We start from the raw sequence: 24,393 nt of genomic DNA, 5'->3' as shown, positions 1-24,393 counted from the left end.
ATATTTATTCCAGTTCTCTTTCTTCAGACAGAGGACAAAATTCTCAGGCCACAGAACTAATCAGCTGCTTCTTAAAGTACACATAGCATCCATTTAGCCTGTCACTTTGGGTTTTTGGCACCTCATTTTAGTAGCTTTTGCTGTGTAACAAAACCCCCAAAATGTAGTGACTTAAAACAACCACCACTTGATTTTTTTTTCACAATTCTGTCGGTCGTATGGATAGTTCATCTGGTCTGGTACTGCTCAGCTCTTCTCTACCAGGTTCTCTCATGCAACTGTAGTCAGCTGGTGAAGTGTCCAGAGTTAGATGAGTTAGGATGGCCTCAGTCTTGTATGTGGCAGTTGGCACATTCTCAATTCTCCTTGAATTCACAAATAGTTTTCAAATCTCTGCTGAGTCATGTGTTTTAATGTCCCATTGACCTAAGCCAATTGTATAGACAACCCAGATCCAAGGGGTAAGGAGATAGACTCCACAGCTTCATGGGAGGATCTGCACCGTTGTAGTGCAAGGACATGGATGAAAAGAAGAGAAGAATTTGTGTCTATTTTTAACTTTACCTTCTCCTCCTCAGGTGTTTCTTATTGAGATTAGGTCTTCCTTAATTGAACCGAATATCACAGCCTCTAGCAAGTGCCACTCAAGGGGAGGGGATTCCCCGAGGGGTAAGCAGCAGAACATGGTATCATGGGAGCCACTTGAGAATCTATCCTATCTTCCATGAAACACAATTCTAGTTTTACGTTATTATTATTATTTTAGCATTTTAGATCTATTTTATTGTCTTCTAGCTTTCAATGTCTTAGGTGAGAAGTCAGCAATTTTTTGTTGGTGAGAAGTCAGCAATTTTTTGTTGTTTAATTTTTTTTTCTGTAGCTGCTGTTAGCATTTTCTTTATATCATTGGTTCTACGTAGTTTAACATTAATGTGCCAAGTATGATTTTCCTTTCCTTTATTGCTTGGAGCTCACTGAGGTTCCTGGATTTGTGGATTTATGGTTTTCATCAATTTTGAAAATATTTCTGCCAATAATTGTTTAAATATTTTTTCTACCACTTTATCTCTTCTCCTTTTGAGACTCTAATTACACATATGTCTAGACTGTTGGAAATTATCTCACAAATAACAGATGCTTGGTGCAATGTTTTCAACATTTTTCCTCTTTTTTAATTTAAAATAATTTTGATTGCCTCAAAGTTTACAATTCCTTTATTCTTCACTGGCAGAATATTCTGCTGTTAAACCCATCTAATACATTTTTTAAAAAATCAGGTATTATGTTTATCAGATTGAAAATGTTTATTTAGATGGTTCTTATAGTGTCTATTTTTTTCTCCATTGTTTCTTTTTCTGTAATTCCTTGACTATATTCATAATAGTTATTTTAATACCCTTTTCTGTGAGTTTCTATATCTGGGCCACTTGTACGTTGGTTTCTGTTAATGCTGTTTCTTTAACTGCAGTTCTCATTTTCATACCTTTTAACTTATGATTTCCTAAGGAATTCTATCGATAGAAAACCAGTGGAGATTGAAGAATATTATATTTTTGTTTTGATTTTCCCAGAGAATGATTGCTCTTTTTTTTTTTTTTTCTTTTTTGAGACAGAGTCTTACTCTGTTGCCCCGGCTAGAGTGAGTGCCGTGGCATCAGCCTAGCTCACAGCAACCTCAAACTCCTGGGCTCAAGCAATACTACTGCCTCAGCCTCCCTAGTAGCTGGGACTACAGGCATGTGCCACCATGCCCGGCTAATTTTTCTATATACATATTTTAGTTGTCCATATAATTTCTACTTTTAGCAGAGACGGGGTCTCGCTCTTGCTCAGGCTGGTCTCGAACTCCTGAGCTCAAGCAATCCACCCGCCTCGGCCTCCCAGAGTGTTAGGATTACAGGCATGAGCCACCATGCCCGGCCATGATTGCTCTTTTCTAAGTCTAGTGGCTGAAGGGATGGGGTGGTCATTCAGATTTTATCCAGATGCTGCATTGATCTGGTACCGAGCTGCCACTGTAAAGACTGAGCTCACCGCTGGCTGGCCACCTCCTGCCTGCCTTGCTGGTGCTGCCCGCGCTGGCACTGCTGGAGTTGCTGCAGCTACCAAGAAGCTAGTCGTTTGTAGAGCCTGAAGCCTGGATTTAGTGGTTCCAAGCACCAAAAGAATTAGGTTCTTTCCCTTTTTCCATCCCACCTTTGTCTTTTCTCAGCAAAATTAGGGGAAATACAGGGTGGGGGTAGTTAATTGTCATATACAAAAGACATATGGTAGCATTTGCAGAGTATTCCAGGTTCCAGCCCATCTCACTTGCCTCTGCTGAAGCTGATAGCTTGGCTAGCCTCTTCTTCACGAAGGAAAGTTTCTTTGCCTTGAGCAGTCCTGCTCTTTTGCCCACATGTATTCAAACTTAGTACGTGTTCCTAGCAGTTGCTGTTACTGGCTGATCACCTGAGAAATGCTCTTATCTCTGGAAATCAGCACATGAACACTTTCTTCCATCTTTTGCTTCCTGATAGTCCACAACTATGTGTGACTTTTATATTATGCAAAATTTTCTTTGAGAGAAAAGTTCTTCTGTTCTTCTCACATGCTAACTTGGAAGCAGAACCAGTTTCTGATTATCTTAATCCTGGACTGAGGGGAAAAATAAAATTGTTACCCAGGATATCACACTGGTAAAAATATACAATGTATCAGAAATTAAAGAGAAGTTATATCTATGATATATTTAATTGGAAAGAGTAAGGGGAGCTACTGAAAACATTGAAGCAATGATAACATATTTGCTAAAACTAAAGTCTTCAGTTTTAGAGTTGCAGTTAAGGGACCAAAAATCTTAAGATATTTCTGAACTCTTGGCTACTGAACTGAAGAGTGATTTAGTGAATATTTGTGATCAGATTAAAGCTGCCATTTTTATTTATCAATAATCCAAAGAGAAAACTCTCTAAGTTTGTGAGAAGTGAAAGGGAATGGAGTTAAAACTCCCAATTTCATTTGCCCTAATCCATTGATGTTCCTGGGATGTTTTTAGGATATTTCCTAGGTTTTACCACTCATCCCTACATAATTCATTGAGACAGCTTCAAATTTGTATTGGTTCCTTCATCTTTTAAAACATGATTTTCTATAGCTGGATCTTAAGGGAAATTTTTGTAGATGAACTTATGCCATTCACCTAATATGCCAGATACTAAAAAATACACTATAAATATGGTTTTTGGTATTTATTTCAATAAGTTCTATTCCTTTGCTTGGTATATGTTTTAAGCATCAACTTATGTACCCAGTACTGTTCTAGGTATTTCACATACAATGAAAAATTTATTCCTTATAGTGTCTCTGTGGATAATAATTTATATTTGTAATGTTTTTCCTTGAAATAATTTTATTTAAATTATTCATATTCATGTTCCGCATCAGTGACTTCATCATATGTAGGGCTACTTTTAAAAAATATTTTTAATTGTCTCGATTTGATTTTAAAAAAGCACAGCTGATTGAACACACGCATGTGATGTTATTCTTTCTAGTCTATTAAAACTTCAGTAAAGTGATTTTTAAATAATAAAGATGAACATTTAACTGAGTTGGAAAACATTATGGAGATAAATCATACAACCAGACAGATGGTATCACTAAAAATCCATGATTAACATTGCCACGTGGACACTCAGCATCACCCCAGAAATCCCACATTTCTCTGATAAGCTAGATCTTGTTATCCCAGTAATGCTTATTTGTTCATTTTAGTCGCTCCTCAAACTCCCATACATGCTTCTCATTTCCTCATTTTCAGCTAATGACCTTGTTGAAATGGAAGCTACCAGAAGGGAGATCACTCATTTTCCCAGCACCAAATTCAAAAACCCACTTAAAACCCAGTCTTATTCCTCACTCCTGTTACAGTGGAGGAAGTGTCCCTTCTACAAAAGCCAGGCCTCCCACATAGGTGCCCCTCTTATCTTCATGAGGTTTAGTTATTCCCTTCATCTCTGGCACGTCTCTCTCTCTCTCTCTCTCTCTCTCTCTCTCTCTCTCTCTCTCTCTCTCTCTCTCTCTCTCTCTCTCGACTATTCCAGACAGCATAAACATTTTAGGATCACCCAGCTTAGAAAGAAATTCCTTCCCAATATCATTCCCTTTTACTTTCTGTTTCATTTCTTTTCTCCACTCTATAGTAAGACATCTTGAAAGAACGATCTCCCTACTTTGTCTTTACTTCCTTGTGCTCACTGATGACAACTAGGTTGCCAAATCCAGTGTATGTTTTTCTATCATTATCATATATCCCATCAGTGTGTGACAGTCCCCTCACCCTCAAATTTAAACCATCCCTTCTCTTGCTTTCTAAGACCCCAGATAGATTTTCCTTCTCTCTCTCTCTCTCTCTCTCTCTCTCTCTCTCTCTCTCTCTCTCTCTCTCATCCTTCTCTGTCTCTCTCTCATCCTTCTCTGTCTCCATTGCCGGTTTTTCCTCCTTTTTCTTTTTTTATTTCAAAATATCAAGGGGTACAAATGTTTTTGTTACATGGATAGCTTTTATAATGCTTGAGTCAGGGCTATTAGTGTGCCCATCACCTGAATAGTGTTCATTGTACCTGTTACGTAGGTTTTTGCCCCTCTGCTCCTCCCCTCCCCGCTGCTTGATTTCCAATGACCTTTACTTCACTCTGTGCCCATGTGTGCCCACTGATTAGTTCCAGCTTATTCGAGAGTATATGTGGTGTTCATTTTTCCATTCCTGAGATACTTCACTTAGGATCATGGTCTCTAGTTCCATCCACATTGCTGCAAAGAACATTCATTCATTTCTTTTTATGGCCAAGTAGTACTCCATGGTGTACATATACTACTTTTATAAAGGCATATTCCTACATTCACAGTGAGAATAGAAAATTAGACAAAATAGCAAATTTTTCAAATCTGGAAGATGGATGAGTAACAAACCTGACAAATCTGTATCTGAAGCCAGCACCGGGAAGCATTAAGAACCAAAGCAGTTTATACTGCGGAGTCCCCAGAAGCCTCAGAAATTGAAGGCATTAGTTATGTTAGGAAGTAGGGGTTAAGAAAAAGGAGTTTCCAAAATAAAGATTAATCTTCTCTATGACTCCATGCTCCTCTGCCAATTGACTGTCCCTCCCATTCCTGAAGAAGACAGTACATCATCCGGAGGAGAGAGTACTGAAGGGTAAGTGACCATGAGTACAGGCACAGTTGAGGGAAGACGGAACAGATGAAAATAGGATAATTATGGAAACAATTACTATTAAATATTAATATCCCTAGTATGCTTATTTCACTTACTATTTGGCCCTTTATAACCAAGCAGGAGAATGTAATAGTCTCTTTGGGGGAATCTGAACATCAAAGAAAAAACAATCTAAAAATACTGAAATCTGGGGTTTCTTAACCAATGATACAGCAAGTTTATCCCACACTGAAGCCCACAGATGGCAAACCCTGTCCATGTGTTCCAAGCTTCCAATGCAATGTTCTCGTATTTCACTCTATTTATGAGCAGACAGCCAATAATTACTAGACATCTGAGGGAAGGTGAAATATAGAGGCCAAAATAGAAAGAAAAAATAAAGACTAGATAGGAGAAGAAAACTTGATAAAAATCCATCAATACAGTAAGAGGTATAGGAAAAAATATTGCATAAATAAAAGCAGAATACTATAAAATGAAAACATTCAGAACAAATGGATCTCTTGGAAATAAAAATGATAACGAAAAAGAAAACCTCAGTCAAAGGATTGAGATATTTAGTTGAGTAAATTAACCAGAACATAGAGCAAAAAGACAAAATGATAGAAAATAAAAGAGAAAATATAATAATAATAGTAATAACATGGCCAATTCAAGAGTTTCAGTAGCAGTTACGGAAAGAGAAAAGAGAAAAAATGCAAGGTGGAAAATAATTTACATCTGAATGCCCAGAAAAGTTGATAAAAGTTGGCTCATATGAATACATTTCAGAACAGTTGGTACAAAGGAAACATCCTTCAAGATTCCAAGAGGAAAAAAAATCAAGTCATATTAAAGAACCAGGTATCAGAATGGCTTTGGACTTTTCAACAGCAAAACTGGAAATGAGAAGGCAATGAATCTCTAAATATTCAGAAGAAAAATTGCTTCTAAACTAGACTTCTATAGCCGAGACAAACCAATAAACAATTCAGAGGGTATAAATTAAAACATTTTCAGATATGCACAATCTCCAAATTTTACCTCCCATGTGCTCTTTCTCAAAAAGCTGCTGGAAACATGAAGGGATGGCCCTCATTAGCCATTAGGGAAATGCAAATTAAAGACAAAATGAGATATCATTACAAACCTGTTAGGACAGTTAAAAGAGAAATGTGATAATACCAAATACCGGTGAGGTTGCAGACTGGATCTCTCATACATTACTGGTGGGAATGTAAAAATAGTAAAGGCACTCTGGAAAATAGTATGTTAGTCTCTTATAAAACTTTACTTATACTTATTATACAACCCAGCAATTGCACTGTTGGGCATTTATCCCAGAGAAATGGAACCTTATGTTCTCACGCAAACCTGTACATGAATATTTCTAACAGCCTTTATTCATAATAGAAAAATCATTACTATCTTTCAATAGATGAATGCTTAAACTAACCCTGGTACATCCATACAATGGAATAATACTCAGCAATCAAAAAGAATGAACTAATGTTACACACAGCATTGATGGGCCTCAAGGGCATTATGCATAGTGGAAAAAAGTCAGTCTCAAGAAATTAAATACTGTATGATTCCATTTATATAACATGCTTGAAATGGCAAAACAATGGAGATGGAGAATTAGTGGTTGCCAGGTAGCAAGGATAGGGTCAGGGGTGGGGTGTTAATAAAGAGAAGTATCATGAAGAAGTTTCTTTGTGCTGATGAAACAATTCTGTATCTTGATTTTGGTGATGGCTACACCTATCCTATATGCATAGGATAAAATTGCCTAGAACTGCACACACACACAAATAGATGCAGGATAAAAAATGGCAAAAACTGAATAGTCTGTAGTCTAGTTAATTGTAATGTACCAATGTCAATTTCCTGGTTTTGATATTGTACTGAAGCTATATAAGATATCACCATCAGGGGAAGCTGAGTGAAGGGTACACCTCACTATCTTTATAGCTTCAAAGACAGAATTTTGGGTGAATCCTATAATTATTTCCAAATACAAAAAGAAAGATTTACAGAGCTTTAACATATATATATATTACTTCATATATATGCTTCATATATATTAATTTCATACTTTACTATACATACTTCAATATATATACTGTATATTGAAGTATAAAATAAAAAGAAAGCATATGCATGTATTCATTTTTATTTCTATGCTAGAAAATTACCCAGAAAGCAGTTCTTAAGAACATTAAAATCAATAAATGTGTTATATCCACATATGGGGAAAGAGGAAAGAAAAGCTCCTGGAGTATTTATTTTTTCATAACAAGGGAGGACAGCAAGAGAAATAAATGAGATATAAGGTAAAAGAAGGACCACACACAAAAACAAAATCTCAGGATGACAAGGAGATCCCAGGATGGCAGCTGTACCATCATGGAGAGCGTGGAGGCTGGGCATCTCCAGTGAAGACTCCTTCAAGAAAATGAAATTGATATGGTTTATAATATGAAAAATTGTGTTAAGAGATTTTGAAAACTGATGGAAAGTTTGGGATTGGAAAAAAAGCAAGCAAAAAAAAAAGGAAAAAAGACAATTCAAGGGAAAAGAAAACACTGTGCTGGTGAGAAAAAATAATAATCTATTAAGTGGCTAGATCTGACTGCATATATAGTTATAAAGGTATGAATGGCATGTCTCTCTCTGCTCAAAATTGTGATATAACCATACAGAGAGGATGGGGGGGGTGGAAAATGTACGCGTGAGGTAGTTGGGAGTTGGAGAGAGGAAAGAACATTAAATCCTGATCTTCCATGGTGAGAAGACCATTGCACCTCAACTTTTTTCACATATGGCATTTATTGAAAATGATATTTGTCTAGTGCATGTCTGAACTAGAGGGATTTAGAGTTCCAAATACAGCCACTTGCTACTTGCTACTGGGGATAATCATGTATGACTAGTTGACTCTTTAAACTATCTGAACATATAACTGTGACTATTGAAATATTTAAAAAGACTACTTTAGCTACAAGGTTGACAAGGAAAGTTAACATATTAAAAGGAAAAATAATATATTAACATATATTGAATTATTCATTTTTTATCACCCATGAAGAGTGAGATAGGAAGAATTATGGTCCCCAGGAAGATTCCATGCCCTAATCCCCAGGACTACAAATATGATGAGGTATTACACCCATGAATATGTTATTTTCAACGAAAAGGGACTTGCAGAAAAATTTAAGGTTACTGATCAATTTATCTTAAAATAAGGAGATTATTTTGGATTATTTGAGTGAGTCCAGTGTAATCACAGGATTCCTTAAAAGCAGAAGCAGAACGGGGAGTCATATTTGGAGTTTGAGCAGGGCTTGACACACCATTGCTGGCTTGAAGTTGGAAGGGATCACCTGAGAAGAAATGCAGGTGGCATCTAGGCTCATAGAGCAGCTCCCCGCTGGAAGCAAGGAAACAGGGACCTGAGTCCTACAGCTACAAGAACTGGAATCTTCCAACAATGAATAAGCTTTAAAAAAAAAACAACAAAAAAACCCAAGCCCCAGAGCCACAGCTTTGGCCAGTCCTCTGATTTTAGCCACATGATATTTTGAACAAATATAATAATTTAACCAGGCTTTTCTGGACGTATGATCTACAGAAACAGAGAGATAATAAATGTGCTGTTTTAAGCAGCTACATTTGTGCTAATTTGTTATGCAGCAATAGGTAACTATCACAAGGAGATAAGAGAAAGATTTTGAGCAAGATTTGAAGTTTTTTGCCTTAATGACTCTATTACTCAGCTCAGGCTAACTTCTATGACAAAGGAAGACCATGCTTTCCTTGGCTTAATACCACAACAGGTTTATTTCTCTCTTAGGTCACAGTCCAGTTGAAATCCAGCAGTGGACTTTATCTACAGTGTGATTTATGGACCAGGCTCCATTCTCTAGGGATTCAGCATTTTCTGGGTCCTAGATTCACTGCATCTGGCCAGTGCTTGAGGAAACAGATATCGTGGGAATAATGCAGGTGATTTTTGGGGTCAAGCCTGGAAGTGGTGAGTATTCCATTGGTGATAGTCACCTTCTCACCTACCTAGATACAAAGGGGCTGGGAAGTATAATCCAGCTGTAAGATATTCAATCTATCAAATGAAAGCATGTTTGTAAGCAATGAACTCATTTTTTCCCACAGTGTCTTGGGAACTGAGGGTACAAAATATTATGATGGCATCTCAAAATCAACAATTTCTCCCAATTTTACCAAAAAACAAGCCTAACAGATTCCAGAAAAGACATATTATATTTGGAATAAAATAGTTTTAAAAAAAATCAGATTGCTTTTTAAGTAAATCATAAATGTTCTAGTTTCCCACAGCCTTTTTCATCTTGTTTTATAAACAGGAACTTTATACATTTACTTTCCTTATTAGCTCCTAAACACATTTGGTTTTGTCAACTCTAGACCCAAACTCATTGATGGGACAATATTAGGTGTTTCAGAAAGGGCAGATAGTAGGGAGAATGCCTTTAAAAAAACAGAGAGGAAAGAGGGATTCCTGCAGATTGGAAAGGTGATTGTGGGTTCTGGGGGCACTGGGCACTTCTGCCTTGCCCCCTAGCATGTCCCCAAGGGGGATGGAAAGACCTCAGAGGGGATGGCCTTTTACATTTTTATATTCTCATATTGTAAGTCTAGCCCATAGGCATTATATTATTGCAATTTTATAAAAACTCCTGTGTTCCAAGTGTACTATGGAAGCAACAGGTTCACAGGACACATAGGGTCTATTGGAACTTGGACAATGAGTTTTGCAGTAGTAACTGGTATGGGCTAGTCACTGATGACAAAGTTGCCTCTCCAATGACTTGGCACTCTTTAAGACCCCAGGATCTGTGTGTATGTGTGCATAAATTTGTATGTATATGTGTTTTGGGTAGGTATGGTGCTGAATGGGCAAGAATGATTGCATGGGTTGGATTCTCAAAGAGAGAATTTGATTAAACATTATAAATGCATACTTCCTGAACACCTGAGTTTGTGGACTGAAAGGTAAACCCATTATACAAGCACCTTAGAAACATATGCTGATTCAGCTGAAGCAAAACGTGGGAATTATTAGTATGCTTCAGAATAAGGTGGTGGTCATTCAGGAGCTACAGGCCAACTCAGGTAGGGACCTTACCTTGGTCAATCAACCGTGGGAAACTGGGAAATATAATCCTTACTGCAAAGGCAATGGCAGCAAGGGGCATAGAGCTAGTCTCTCCAGCTCTAGACCTCATTAGTCTACTATTTATAACCTCTCCACTAACCTCCAGGTGGAGAGTCTAGGCTCCCATTTATGCTTTTAAAAATAATTTATTCAGTGCCTACTAGAAGCAAGCTTTTGTGCTGAATTCCATGGAAGACACAAATATGACACAGTCTGGATTACTCACAAAAAGGTGAGAACTGCAGTTGTGCATTGTGGTTTCAAAAAATGAAGGAAGTTGGGGAGAGATCTCTAGAAATACCTATTACAGAATTTTTGAAACAGGAAGAGTAAAACACAGAAGCCAGGCCAGGTATGGTGGCTTACGCCTGTAATCCTAGCAATCTGGGAGGCCAAGGCAGAAGGATCACTTGAGCTCAGGAGTTTGAGACCAGCCTGAGCAAGAGTGAGACCCTGTCTCTACTACATATAGTAAAAATTAGCCAGATGTGGTGGTGTGCGCCTGTAGTCCCAAGCTACTCGGGAGGCTGAGACAAGAGGATCGCTTGAGCCCAGTAGTTTGAGGTTGCTATGAGCTAGGCTGACGCCACAGCACTCTAGCTCAGGTGCCAGAGTGAGATTCTGTCTCAAAAACAAAACAAAACAAAACAAAACAAAAAACAGAAGCCAATGGGGAGGATGAAAATTGCAGAAAGAAGGGATGGTTAACAACTCCAAATGTGTTAGAGAGATCAAAGAGAAAGAGGATTGAAAAAAAAAACGTGATTAGCTTAGAAGATGGAGGGTCACTGATAACTTTTGATAACACAATTTTCTTTGACCACAGAGGATGAAATTATATGTCATAAGGGTTGAGAAATTAGAAGCAGTGAGTGCAGACATAAGCAAAGGGACTGAAGCTTCACTCAGTACATTACAGTTTGTTATATATTCCATATGACATCTGCATCTTGGCCCTTCTCTGACTCCTACTTTCCTATCTATAGGTATGTTTTATTCTCCCCCCAACCATCCATCACACTCTGTACTCATTGCCACATTCTACCTCATACAACCTCAACATAGACTTGGGGAGAGACAGTAAAAGGGAGGATTGGAAACAGCAGAACAGAATGGTGGGGCTGATTTTTGTTCCTTTCTGACTCTCTTGGTTCATGAGCCCTTAGAGAACCTGCATAGACTTCTCCACAGTTGACTTTCTGAACTCCTATTATGCATAATGGATGAGGCAAAAAATATTAGCACCATAGCAAAGTAGCTCCACTCAATATTAAGTTGTAAAATGCATTGGTGATTATAAATTGAAACACTGACTTTGATGACGAGTTTACATGTGAATTATTCCTTCACCACCAGAAAGTGCTATCGTGTTAACATTTGGTTTGTTGTTATTTTATTTTAACTGGGGACAAATTCTTTGAGTGTATGCCCTTCATGTTTTGGTGAGTGAATTAGGTAGCAACCACAGTTAAGAACACAGGTTAAAGGATATTATGTTTTTCCCTAATTTGGTTCCATTATTGGGGACAGTGTGGTATTTGGGTAGATTGCACATGTTAGTCAGAGTCTTCAGATTGTTGATCTTTTGGACAATATGAACTAGAAGTTAAATTCAGATCTTCTCTGCATGAATTTGAGGAAACTGAAGTGTTTTGTTGCACATCTTGTTCTGAATCTATGTTGGATAAAGAGCCTAAACGTGTGTCTTGCGCTGAGCTTTGGCAAGAAGAAGACTGAAAATCTGGCTTCATGTCTTCTGACTGCAGATCTTTTGGAGTTTGGCCTGTGCTTTTCACATCCTCTGGTGTGATGTCTCTTGTTTGCACACAGTCTACTTGCATGTCTTTTTTTTGTATAACTGTAAGGTCAAAGTCTTTTTGGTCCTCATCTTGACACTGACTGTCTTTAAATTGAGCTTCTTTCTCTAATAGGTCTTGGGTTTTCGAAGATTGGAGGTCCTGGTTTAGAGAATGTTGCATTTCAAATTGCCATTCTTGTGCTTTCCAATCTTTGTTTCTCTGACTTTGAGTTCCCCATTCCTGAGATTGCTGTGGGCCAAAAGATTGCCAGTCTTGGGTTGAACATTCTGAAAATTTCTTTTTGGGGGGTTGCCAGTCTTCTTGTTGCTGGATTTGGGATTCCTGATCTTGGTATAGCTGACTTGGAGCTTTCTTCACTTGAGCTTGCTGTCCTTTGACTTGAAAATTTTGGGATTGTCCCTTCAGGGATTTTTCCTCTTGGGCCTGCTGGTCATTGACTTGCTGATCTTGAGTTTGTTTCTTTGGGCTTTGCTCTTTTTCAGCCTGGTGGTCCTTCTTTTGCCCAGCTATGAACTGTTCTTTTGGGGTTTGCTTTCGTGTGGCCTGGTAGACATCAGCGTGCTGCTGATCTGGGAGTTGCTCTGGAGTTTGACGATATTGATTTAGCTTATCAGGGGATTGCTTCTGTTGGGATAGCAAGAATCTGATTTGCTTGTCTAGGGCTTTCTGTTTTGGAGATTGCCAGCTTCGGGTTTGCTGGTCTAAGGAATACCTTCTTGGGGCGTGGTAGCCTTTGGTTTGCTGGTCTAAGGAATGTCGTCGTCCTGAGGATTTCTTTCTGTGGAGTTCCTCCTTAGAGTCCCACTTTGTGGTCTCTTCCATGACTTCTGATCGAAGGTCTTCATATGGTATTTGTAAAAGTTCTGGGTTTTGAGGTTGAATGTTTTGTGGGTGAAGATTTGGGGATTGCTGAAGTAGGTATTTCATATCAGAGAACTGCTCAGTATTGGGTGTTGAAGCTTCAGATAGCATGGCTTTTGACAGAGCTTGGGATAGCTTATCTTGGGAAGGCATGTCTTGAAATGGTGTGTTTTGGGATAGTGCATCTAGGAAAGGCGTGTCTTGGGATGATGTGTCTTGGGATGGTATGTATTGCGTGGGCAAGTCTTCAGTTGTCAGGTCAAAAGACTTTATACTGTGGGATGATGGGGATTTAGATAGCTTGTTTTGTACTAGCAGGTCTTGAACTGGCAGAGCTTGGGCTGGCAAGTCTTCAGGTGATAATTCTTGGAGTTTTAGTACAGAATGGGATGGCAAAACTTGGAGTGGCAAGTCTTGGTCCTGTGCCAATTGGGTTTGCATTTTGGAAGGTTTAACAATAGCAGGTTGTAGGTCTTCACCTTTCAGTTGTTCAAATGTAAGGTCTTCCTGAATGTGCATAATATGTTCTGAGGGCCTTCTTTCTAAAACTGGAAGCAAAAGTTCTTCCTCTGAAGGTGGAGGGATACTTTGCTCTTGTTCATCTGGCACAGATGAAGATGCTGTGTGGTAAATACTTTTATTACATGATTGTGACCTGGGTTGGGAGGCTAAAGAATTTCTTGTGATTCTTAACTTGAAGAAAGCATAGCCTCCAAAGAAAACGGGTTGTAGGTTCATTGTTGTATCATCAATGAAAGGCCCTTCTTGAAGCTCAAATTGTAATTGAGCATTTTGTTCTGGGCCAGGTTGTTCGCTATCTTGAGGAATATCCGAAGGCAAGAAAAACACAACCTATAAAACCAAGCCGGGGGGGGGGGGGGAGGGAATTAATATGACAGAATCATCTTTGATGTTATTATTTTTTTTGCATTTCCAAATTATTTTTCATCCCTTACTTAAGAGAGTAGATAGGAAATAATATCTAGATGAGAAATCAAAAAACAAATACCATTCCTGCCTTCACCAGCAACTCATTGGTATTATTTTGGACAAGTCATCACCTTTCATTTTCTCAAATATTGAACAGAGGAATTTGATGAATAATTCCTTAAACATTCTTCCCATACTTAATCTTATAAAGCTTCTGAGACATTTTAAGTCATCCAGTCAATATCATATATTCATGTTTAATCTATAGTGATTTATTGATCGCCTAGATGAACTAAATTCTGGGGGTCAAAGATAATTAGATGTGAGTTTTGCCATTAAGGTGCTCACAATGAGAAGTAGATCAACATATAAGTAGATAACAATAATAATTTAGAAAAGTCTATTATAGAAATAGATACTAAGTGCTTTGTGGGAACATAGAAGCACCTAGTTCTAAGGGAACCAGGAAATGTTTCATAGAAGAGGTGGTGGTATTTGATCTATGTCTTGCCACATGAGTAGGATTCCTCAGATGTATTAATAGAAGGTAAGATTAAATAAGACAGGAGTCATAATCCAGGTAGAGGAAACAGTGGAAACAGGAGGTACAAAAACACAAGGTGATAGAACATGGTGTGATGGCAGATGGTAAGCAGCTAGATAGCGTTGGATGGTATGCTAGGTGAGAAAATTTGGGCTTTTTTTCCTTTATGAAAAAGAGAGTCTATTGAAGTTTTTTCAACGGCTAAGTGACAGCATCTGATACAATCTTTAGTTAATGCTTCTTATTCTTTCTCATGTTGTTACGATTTTTTTAAGGAAATTGTTATTATAGCCCAACCTTCTGATTTTTAACAGCCTGTGCCCTTTCTGAAATCATTCATAGAGTCAGAATATTCTGACTACTTGTTCTATTTGATGAAGTGATCAGAACTCTGTGATTAAATGAATTAATTATGCTTACCTAGTTGGTTAATGGCAGGCCTAGATTTAGAATCTATGCATTCTCTTACATTATACATTGTCATCCCCCACCCTACTAATTAGTTTCCCTCACCTATATTTTATCCCTAGTGAATGACTAGTTATGTGAGGATAAATGTTACTTTTGGGGGAGACTTCTGTATTTTCATTCATCCACAAATGTTTGTTTCATTTGAATTTTAATTTGTTCTTTGAATTTTAATTTGTTCTTTTGTTAAAAGAGAGGTTTGGAAGAATGGATTATAGTTTCTCCATTTATTTAAGCTCTTAAGAACTATGGTTTTCAATTGCCTCATCCTTAATGATAACTAAGTGACTACCAGATGCTAGACAAGGTTTCAGAGTCATCTCAAACAATTGTTATAACATCTCTATGAGGTTATTATCTTTACAACTGAGGGAACTGAGGTTCAGAGGTGTTAAGTAACCAGACCTGTGTCACAGGACTGTTTACCAGAATGTATATGTTGCAATTAAATCCTAGCTCCTGTGCTTTTCTCTCTAATCCATGCTTTCTTGTAATAATTACTTCAGTTACTCCAAACTTCAGGGCATTTATGACTGACACCCAACCCTACAAAATAATTACTATGAAGCTACAGAAATTAAAACAGTGTAACATAGGTGGAAGGAGAGATGTACCAACCAGAGGGACAAAATAAAGTGTCCAAAAAAAACGCCTATAAATGAGTGGTCAATTATTTTCAACACAGATACCAAAGTGATGGGGGAAAGATTTGTATTTTCAACCAGTGGCTATCTCTGTGGTAGGGGGTGTGCCTTAACATCTAACCTTACCTCACAACTCGACACAAAAGTTACTCAAAATAGATCATAGACCTAATTATAAAAGATAAAACTATAAAATTTCTACAAGAAAATATAGAAGAAAATCTTTATGATCTTGGAACAGGGAAAGCTTTTTTAGACAGAACACAAAAACCGTAACCGTAAAAGAAAAAAAAATGATAAATCAAACTTCATTGAATTTGTTTTCTTGAAAGAAACTATTAGAAAATGAAAAGGCAAGCCACAGGGTGGGAGAAACATTAGCACACATATATCTGATTAAAAAAAGGCTTGTATTAAGAATCAATTAGGCTCCTAGAACTCAATAATAAGAAGATAAACAATTCAATAAAATTCAGCTAAAGATTTGAGCAGACACATCTCAAAAGAAGATACGCAAAAGAGCAATAAACATATATAGCAAGTCTCATCATCATTAGCCATTAGGAAAATGCAAATTAGAACTAGGATGAGACAGCACTACATACCTACTAGAATGGCTAAATTATTAATACAACTGACAATTCCAAGTGTTAGTGCTGAAATGGAGCAACTGTAACTCTCCTATATCACTGGTGAGAATGAAAAATGGGACAGCCACCTTAACAAACTATTTGGCATTTTCTTATAAAGTTAAACATCCACTTAACAAATGATCTAACAATCAAATCCTAGATACAACACTCCAAGGAATGAAAACATGTTCACATAAAGATGTGAACTCAAATGTTCTCATTAACCTATTGATAATAGTTCAGAACTTTAAATAATCCAAATATCCATAAAGAGGTAAATGGGTAAACAAATTACTGTGTACCTACACATAAAAAGGATTTTTAATGCGTGGAATAACACGGATGAATCTAAAATCATGTTTTTGCATGAAGGAAGCCAGACACAGAGAGTACTTATAATTGCGTGTGTATGAAATTTGGGAAAGTCAAAAGTAATCTAGGTGACAAGGACATTGACTGCAAAGGAGTCCTGTGAACCTTTTTGGGTGATAGAAATGAACTATATCTTGATTGTAATGGTTGCTAAACAGATGTCTACAATTGTCCAAACTCATTGAATGGTACACTTAAAATGGATGAGTTTTATTGTTTGTAAATTTTACTTCTATAAAGCTGATATAAAAAAAAGAAAAAAAAAAACACCAATCACTGGGCCCAGACTGGTATTCAGGATTTAGAGAATAGGCTCTGGAGATATAATACCTGAGCCAGAAACCTGATGTTATGTGATACTTGAGTGGTTATTTAACCTCTTTGTGCCTTAGTTCCTTCATATACAAAATAAAGATGTTATAATACTTTTGTTAAGATTAAGCCCATGCTCCGTGATTATAGCAATGACTGACATAGTCAGCATTCAGTAAATATAAACTATATAATTATAAACAATATTTACTATTGCTGTTAATATTTTATTTCTTTACTTCCTCTCTGGTATTGTTTCACAGAGGGAATTGTTTCACACCCCCTTATGACCCAGGAATAAGCTCCCCACATCACAGCAATTTGGGTTCCCATTAAGTCTGATATTTTATATATTTGGCAGGGCAATAAGGATTTATGTCTGAACAGGGATGACTGAGGATAGCAGGGAGGGCAAGAAAGGAAAGCATCATTACCTCAAAGGGTGGGGACATTTTAAATGATGGCGGACCTTCCTAAACATAGAGGTTTCAGGTCAGCATCTGAGCACACTTCTCTGCCCAGTAATCGACCAGAAGTCACCCTGGAGTGTCCCAATAGGAGCTCATTCTTATAATGACACTGAACGCACCTCATCTGAATGTACCCAGCACTTGCTTCTAAAGGATGCAATAGTCACAGAGATGCTGAGCTCTGCTATACTGATGATCAGCATGACTGACAAAATTCCCTGCAAATAATGAGGAGAAATAAATGAAATGAAATGAATGCTGTATTGTTTTAAAGATAAGCTGCACCATTTTCATCTCATGTCTTTCTGATAAGGCAGGGATAACAAACTCCAATGTCTATGGGAGCCAGTCAACCGTCTTGAGAGAAACAGGAAGGCAGACAGTAGTGAGTAATGTTACTCATAAGAGACGTCTGTTATTCAGTTCCAGCCAATTATTGCCATGTGGGAATATGGGGACCATGATGCCTGTTTTGTTTTGTTTTGTTTTCCTTAGGAGGCTGGTTATACATATATATATATATATATTTTTTTTTTTTTTTTTTTTTTTTGAGACAGAGTCTCACTTTGTTGCCCGGGCTAGAGTGAGTGCCGTGGCATCAGCCTAGCTCACAGCAACCTCAAACTTCTGGGCTTAAGCGATCCTACTGCCTCAGCCTCCCGAGTAGCTGGGACTACAGGCATGCACCACCATGCCCGGCTAATTTTTTCTATATATATATTTTTTTGTTGGCCAGATAATCTATTTCTATTTTTAGTAGAGATGGGATCTCACTCAGGATGGTCTCGAACTCCTGACCTTGAGTGATCCACCCTCCTCGGCCTCCCAGAGGGCTAGGATTACAGGCGTGAGCCACCGCGCCCGGCCTGTACATATTTTTGACTTGAAATTTTTCAGTTATTTATTCACCTGTGTGAGCCAAATAGAACATACCTACACGCTGGACCTAGCCCACAGATTGCCGTTTTGCACACTCTGCTTTAAGATAATGTTTAGATTGAGAAGCAGCATGGTATAGCATAATATCCAAAAAGCTTAAAATCTGGGGACAGAAAGAGCTGGACACAATTGCGTCCAAGTTCACACTTAATCTTGGAAAAGTGACTGATCTCTCTGAATCTTGGTTTCCCTGCAATACATCCGGAAGGGTTAGATATTCACCATTTGCTGGTAAAACTTAAATGTCTGAAGACCCTACTGTGTGCAATTTACTGGCTGCAGCCATTGAACAAGGTAGGGCTGGTCTTGGTTTTTGTGGAGCTTTGATCATAGTCAGGGAGGCAGATGGTAACAAATAATTAGATATTTACTTAACTAAGTGGCGATAAGTGCTGTGAAGAAAGACCGGGAACTGTGTACTACTATCATGAGCGATCTAACCAGATCTGGAAGGAATTCCTTAAAGAAGTGATGTTTGAGTTGAGGTTTAAGTATAAGGATGAGTTAATTGTATGGGTAGGAAAGGGTGAGCACTGGTCAGGGGACCATTCAAAGCAGGAAGAGGCTGGTCTTATGGCCCTGGGCGGTGGGCACTGGACACATTAAGGGATTCCATGAAGTGGCTGGATTGTGGAGTGAGAAGGATAAAGTCCTGGGATAATGTTTACCAGGAAGCCAATAAGTAATGTGTCCAGATTTGCACTTTTAAATGATGACTCTGGCCACAGTGTAGACAATAGATTGGTCTTTGGGACAGGGGTCAGTCCAGGAGATGTCTAAAGCCCCTGGTTCTGGCTTTATTTATTTATTTATTTTTTAGCTTATGATGTTGTATGATGTTCTTGGCCCAATTAGGACAGGATTTTTTCCCCTTATATTATATTCTGGCTTTCCTTAGTAACATATTATGAGTCTAATTTTGAAATTTATCTTAGAACCCATGAGAGGGTCCCTAGGCCCACTTCAATGAGTGATTATGAGAATTAAATAAGATCTTATATTCAGTAACTAATAGTTCTTTTTCCTTTCTTTCTTTATTGAGGAAGACACTTTCCTATGATTCTACTTCACTTCTTATCCTAACAGATTCTAATATCCCTAAAACCCTAGGACCCAAGCCTTCAAGATGCAGCTGGTAGGAACAGAATGAAACCCCAAGACTTAGGGAACGAGAGGGAAAGGCCTACTGGAATCACTGACATGCTTAAAAATAATGTCATTGATTGCTTATTAGATACTTAAAATTATATTTATAATTACATTTCCTTGTAAAAATACATCTCATATGCTTGAGTGAATAAAATTGCTGCAATTATATAAAATAATCTACGTCCTAAGATTATCAAAATGTCACACTTTATTAAGTGGCTTGAATACCTTCTCCCACTGCATTTTTGCTTTTAGTGTTAATCGAGCAAAATTTTTAGATAATTTTGTCCCTCATTAATGCTGAAAAGGTAAAATTTAATCCAATCCATATCAATAATAATTGTATGAGCCAAAACTATTAACTATTTACACTGTGCTAGGTATTGCTTTAATTTAAGCAATACTCACAATCACCCAATGAGGTAGGTATTCTTATTATCTTCATTTTCCACATGAGGAAGACTGAGGCTCAGAAAGGATATGACGTTAGGCCAAGGTCACACTCTTATATAACAAAATCAGGATTAAAGTCAGACAACACAGCTCCTGACACAGATTAACCATCATCCCACAACACACTTCTCAATTGTTCAAATGCTGGCACAGCTTCCATTATTGGAATAAAAATGAATCAATCATTGCATTAGGACAGAAACGTTCAGATAGGATTTTACAGATTCATCGCACAAAACAAGACCACTTACAACGAAAAGTGTTGTCCCAAACACACATATTCCTTCCAGGGAAGGCCTCTGGCAGTAGTTGTATTGATGTCTATAGGTGACAATAGTCAGCGTGATCCCAGCCACCGCAACCAGGGAACTGATAACATTCATGCTCATGACACCTTGTCCCTGAAAAATAGTTTTAAAAATATAATAAAATAAAATCCAAACCAAAGCAAAAATAACTTGTAAGAAATTTTTAGTGCTTTTATCCTACCAGATTCCCCTTAGGAGTGAATCACTCCAACAGGTCAGTATGGTTGGAAGACTTGTTAAGTTAAATCCTTATTCATTAAAGTCAGAAGGCAAACCCTATGTTAGACTGGACCAAGGGTACCCGACGGTTAATGCTAATTAGGGGAAGTGTTCACTTATCCCAATGCACCATCTTTCATTATCTAGAAGCAGGAGGGTGTGTTAGAAACTTTATTGGCTTAGAAATTAGACCTAATTTTAAGTCCTTGTTTCACAAGGACCTTGTACAAATTACCTAATCTCTTGGAATCTCAGTTTCTACCTTTAAAAATGTGAATGACATGTCTTGACTTTAGGGTAGTATCTATTTATTCATTTATGAAATGAATGACCAAATATGTGTCAGGCACTGCAGTAGGCCCTGGAGACACAATGATGAACAGCAGAGATCATGCCCTGCCATCCCATGGTTTGCGTTCATTCTCCAGGAGAGTTCAAACAATGACCCACAAAATCATTAACGCATTTAAAGCTGGTAACAAATATGGTCTGGAGTTTAAAGGTGTCTTTTCTTGATCTCAGTGTTCCAATATGGAAGGCACAAAAAATTCAGATTGCCCCATCCAATTCTCTTTATTCATTCTTATTATTTTTGGAGGGAGGAGGGTGTATGTATATTTGAGTTGCTTCACAGAAAGGGGAACATCTTATTCATTTCTTCTTACCCACTCCTCCACTGATATTTCTCTTTTAAAGGAAAAACAAGGAAAAACCTCATATCTCAATTCAGCAGATATTTACTGTCTCTTTATTGACTGTCTTATGTTTATTGTGATGGGAAATGCAATGACGCATTTACACAGCTGATCCTTCCTGGAGCAGTTGGTGGCTTAGTGTGGCTTAGCAGTTTGTGGCAGGCCTTGGAGGCATACTTATGACTTAATGTTTACTCCAAACCCAAGTCTTTACTACAAACATGAATTTTGGCAGAAAATACACAGGGACATACAGATACGTCATCTCTCTCAGTCTTCCGTCCTTTGTTTTCTCAAGGTTCTACTTTGACTCCCATAGGACATTTACTAGACTAAGGTCTCTAGGTAAGCAACCCCTCATGTGTATTGTGGTTTACAAAGAACATGCCCAGCCTAATCTCATCTGATCCTCATTATAATTTTGTGATGCCGGTAGGACAGTTGTTACCCCCTTTTTACAGATGAATGGGGTTCAGGAATGAAGTGGCTGTGGGCACTCCCAGAGCTGGTGCACAGCTGTGATAGAAAGCCAGGTCTTCTGATGCCCAGTTCAGCGCTCCTGCCCCCACGCCTTCCTGCCCACGTCTTCTGCATAGCTTTTCAACCTTAGGATAGTTCTCAGCTCTGGAAGGAAGTCAATACAGAGAGAACAGCATGTGGAGCTTTATCTGCACTGACTGCGTTTATTTCCACAGGTAGATATGGAAACATTCTCTATGGCTTATAACTATCTATCCCTAGAGGAAACTGGCAGAGGGCCATAGGAACAGAGTTAAAATGACGGAGAGAAGGCCCACATCTGCAGGACCTGAGACAAGATCAGAGTGGTTAGAAGGAAGTACTAACGTTCAACTATCATCATGTCTTTTATATCTTACTAAATATCCAAAATTACCCTTAGAAGTACGTACTTTTCCTTTCAGGTTGGCACAGCAGGGAGTGGTAACCTTGATTCAATCTTAAAATAATTCAGCATCAATGCCCAGGCCCTTTCTTCTAGAACTTGGGCAGGCTCCAAAGAAAAGCCTCTGTTGGTAGTGGGGGTAGGATTGGGTTTGGGGTGCAAGAATTCCTGGGATCCCAGAATTGGTTTTGGTTATAGCAGGGCTTCTCGGCCTTGGTACTACAGACGTTTTTGGTCGGATAATTTTTGTTGCTGTTATTGTGAGAGACTGCCCTGTGCATTTTAGGGTGCTTAGAAATACCCTTGGCTTCTACCCACTGGATGCCAATAGCACTTCCACCCAGTTGTGACAACCAAATATGTCTTCAGATGTTGTCAAATATTCCCGAGGAGGAAGGAATAGGGGAATTACCCCCAATTAAGAACCATTGAGTTAGAGGGGTGTTGAATGGTTTCTAATAAGCAACTTTGAGTTTATTTAACCAGGGAAATGGGGACCAGTGTGAAGGTATAGGGCTAATGGTGGCATTGACAAACAGGAATGATCTGAACTGCAAATTTGATGTATCAATATTTTCCTGAGAGAGACTTTATTACTAAAGGCTTTATACATACAGATGATATAAAGCAAATAGACAATTTCAAATTATGTAGAAGTCCCAAAATTGACTTACCAGAATTTTTGTTGATTTCTCATCAATTCCTGTGAGGTATCCTGTAAGAATAAACTGTTAGGAAGACAAGAGCCAAAGGTTAACAGGTGATGTGTTTGGCCATGTTTCAATATAATCTCCTTTGGATTCACAAACTATCTGTCTATGAATCTCCCTGATCATCTAGTCTTTCCACCTGAGCATTAGGGATGAGGGAGGGTAGGCACTGAGGTCAGAAAAAGTCCTGTGCTGGACTTGCTCAGCACCGAACAAAGGCCCTCTGCCAGGGTCAGCAGGAGAGGTGGCCGGCCTCCTCTTACAGGTCCAGAAGATACCAGCCAGATGTTTGGCCCATCTGGGATCCAAAAAGAAAGAGATGCCTGGGCTCTGGGCCTGGAAGAGGGTAGAAGGAGCTCTGTCCGTTCTGAGGGTGTGCAGGGAGATTTTCTCAGGGAAGACCCCTCTAAAGGCTGAGACGGGGGCTGAAATCTAGTGTGGTTTTCTCAGTCACTCCTTTTCCAGGACCATAAAGGGAAAATTAGAACTCTGCCACTCAACATGGAGCCCTTTACTTTTTTTTAATGTTCTGGGGATGGGGACCTCCTCTGTGGGAATTGTCCATGGACCTTGTGGACATCCAGGTTTTGGAGTCCAAGAACCTCTAGGGTGCAGAGATAGGAAAGGTACCTTTGATACCTCTCTCTACTTCACTCCCCACATCGGATCACTAGATCCTATCAGTTCTACCTCCAAGTCACTCTCAAAGCTCTCCATCTCGCTCTATCTCCATTGCTGTCCAGCCCATTCAGGGAACCATCTTCCCTCTCCTGGATTAGTGAGGCCTCCTCTCAGTTGATTCTCCTAGGTTTGCCATTACCATCCTTGAATTCATTTCCCTCTCAGAAAACACAATAATATTTCATGGGTAACAAGTCCTCAAATATCACTACCTTCTTTAAAAATTTGCGGTGGATTTTTTTCCCTTACTTTCATTTCAAAGTTCCACGTTCTTAATGTGAACACAAGGGCTGGCATGACTTGGTTCCAGGCTACATTTATAGCCTTATTTTTTTATGCCACAACCATAGACTCATTGACCTTCTTTCAGTTGCTTTTTCCCACATCACGCCCTTGGCTCATGCTTTGTCTTTGTGAGGGGGTAGGTGCTTTCCCTCCTCTTCACCCAGTGAGCACCTATGTGTAAAGCATTTCCCTGACCTCCCAGGCCAGGTGAGTCCTCCATTAAGCCCTCGAATGGGACCCGAGACTCCTCTCTTAGAGCACTTAGCACAAGTATTAAGGACATATCCATTACTTTTTGCTTTTTCATTTCTAGCCTTTCTGTTAGATGACAAACTTTGTCTAATTCTAAGAATAATTCACCATTTCTCTCAGACAGGGCCTTGTATGTTAGTACTTCTCAGCACCTAGGGGACTACTGAAGACATGCTCAGTACATATCTTTGCAAGGAAGAGTGGCATTTTAAAAAGCAGCAGGCCAGAACATCATTATAATTCACATGTGAGATTATACACCGTCACGCTGGGAAAATTCTGTTGTGAAATGGAGAAGTGAGGAGTTGGTCTGTTTGATTTTCTACAGTGAAGCACGTGTAGTTTGAAAATCAT

At 38.5% G+C, this 24,393-nt stretch overlaps 1 protein-coding gene across 1 annotated transcript in view; it reads right to left on the bottom strand.

The window, feature by feature from the left end:
- Positions 1-12,272: 12,272 nt before the first annotated feature.
- MS4A14 (membrane spanning 4-domains A14) overlaps positions 12,273-24,393 on the bottom strand; it is a 17,608-nt gene continuing 5,487 nt past the window's right edge. The window contains 4 exon segments of the mRNA XM_045558168.1: positions 12,273-12,498; positions 12,500-13,924; positions 20,237-20,386; positions 22,786-22,839. Coding sequence (XP_045414124.1) covers positions 12,355-12,498; positions 12,500-13,924; positions 20,237-20,386; positions 22,786-22,839 — 1,773 coding nt within the window. The 3' untranslated portion in view covers positions 12,273-12,354.

The sequence above is a fragment of the Lemur catta genome, chromosome 7 (assembly GCF_020740605.2).
Source record: "Lemur catta isolate mLemCat1 chromosome 7, mLemCat1.pri, whole genome shotgun sequence".
Classification (NCBI taxonomy): Eukaryota; Metazoa; Chordata; class Mammalia; order Primates; family Lemuridae; genus Lemur; species Lemur catta.
This window is presented reverse-complemented; position numbering and strand designations above follow the sequence as displayed.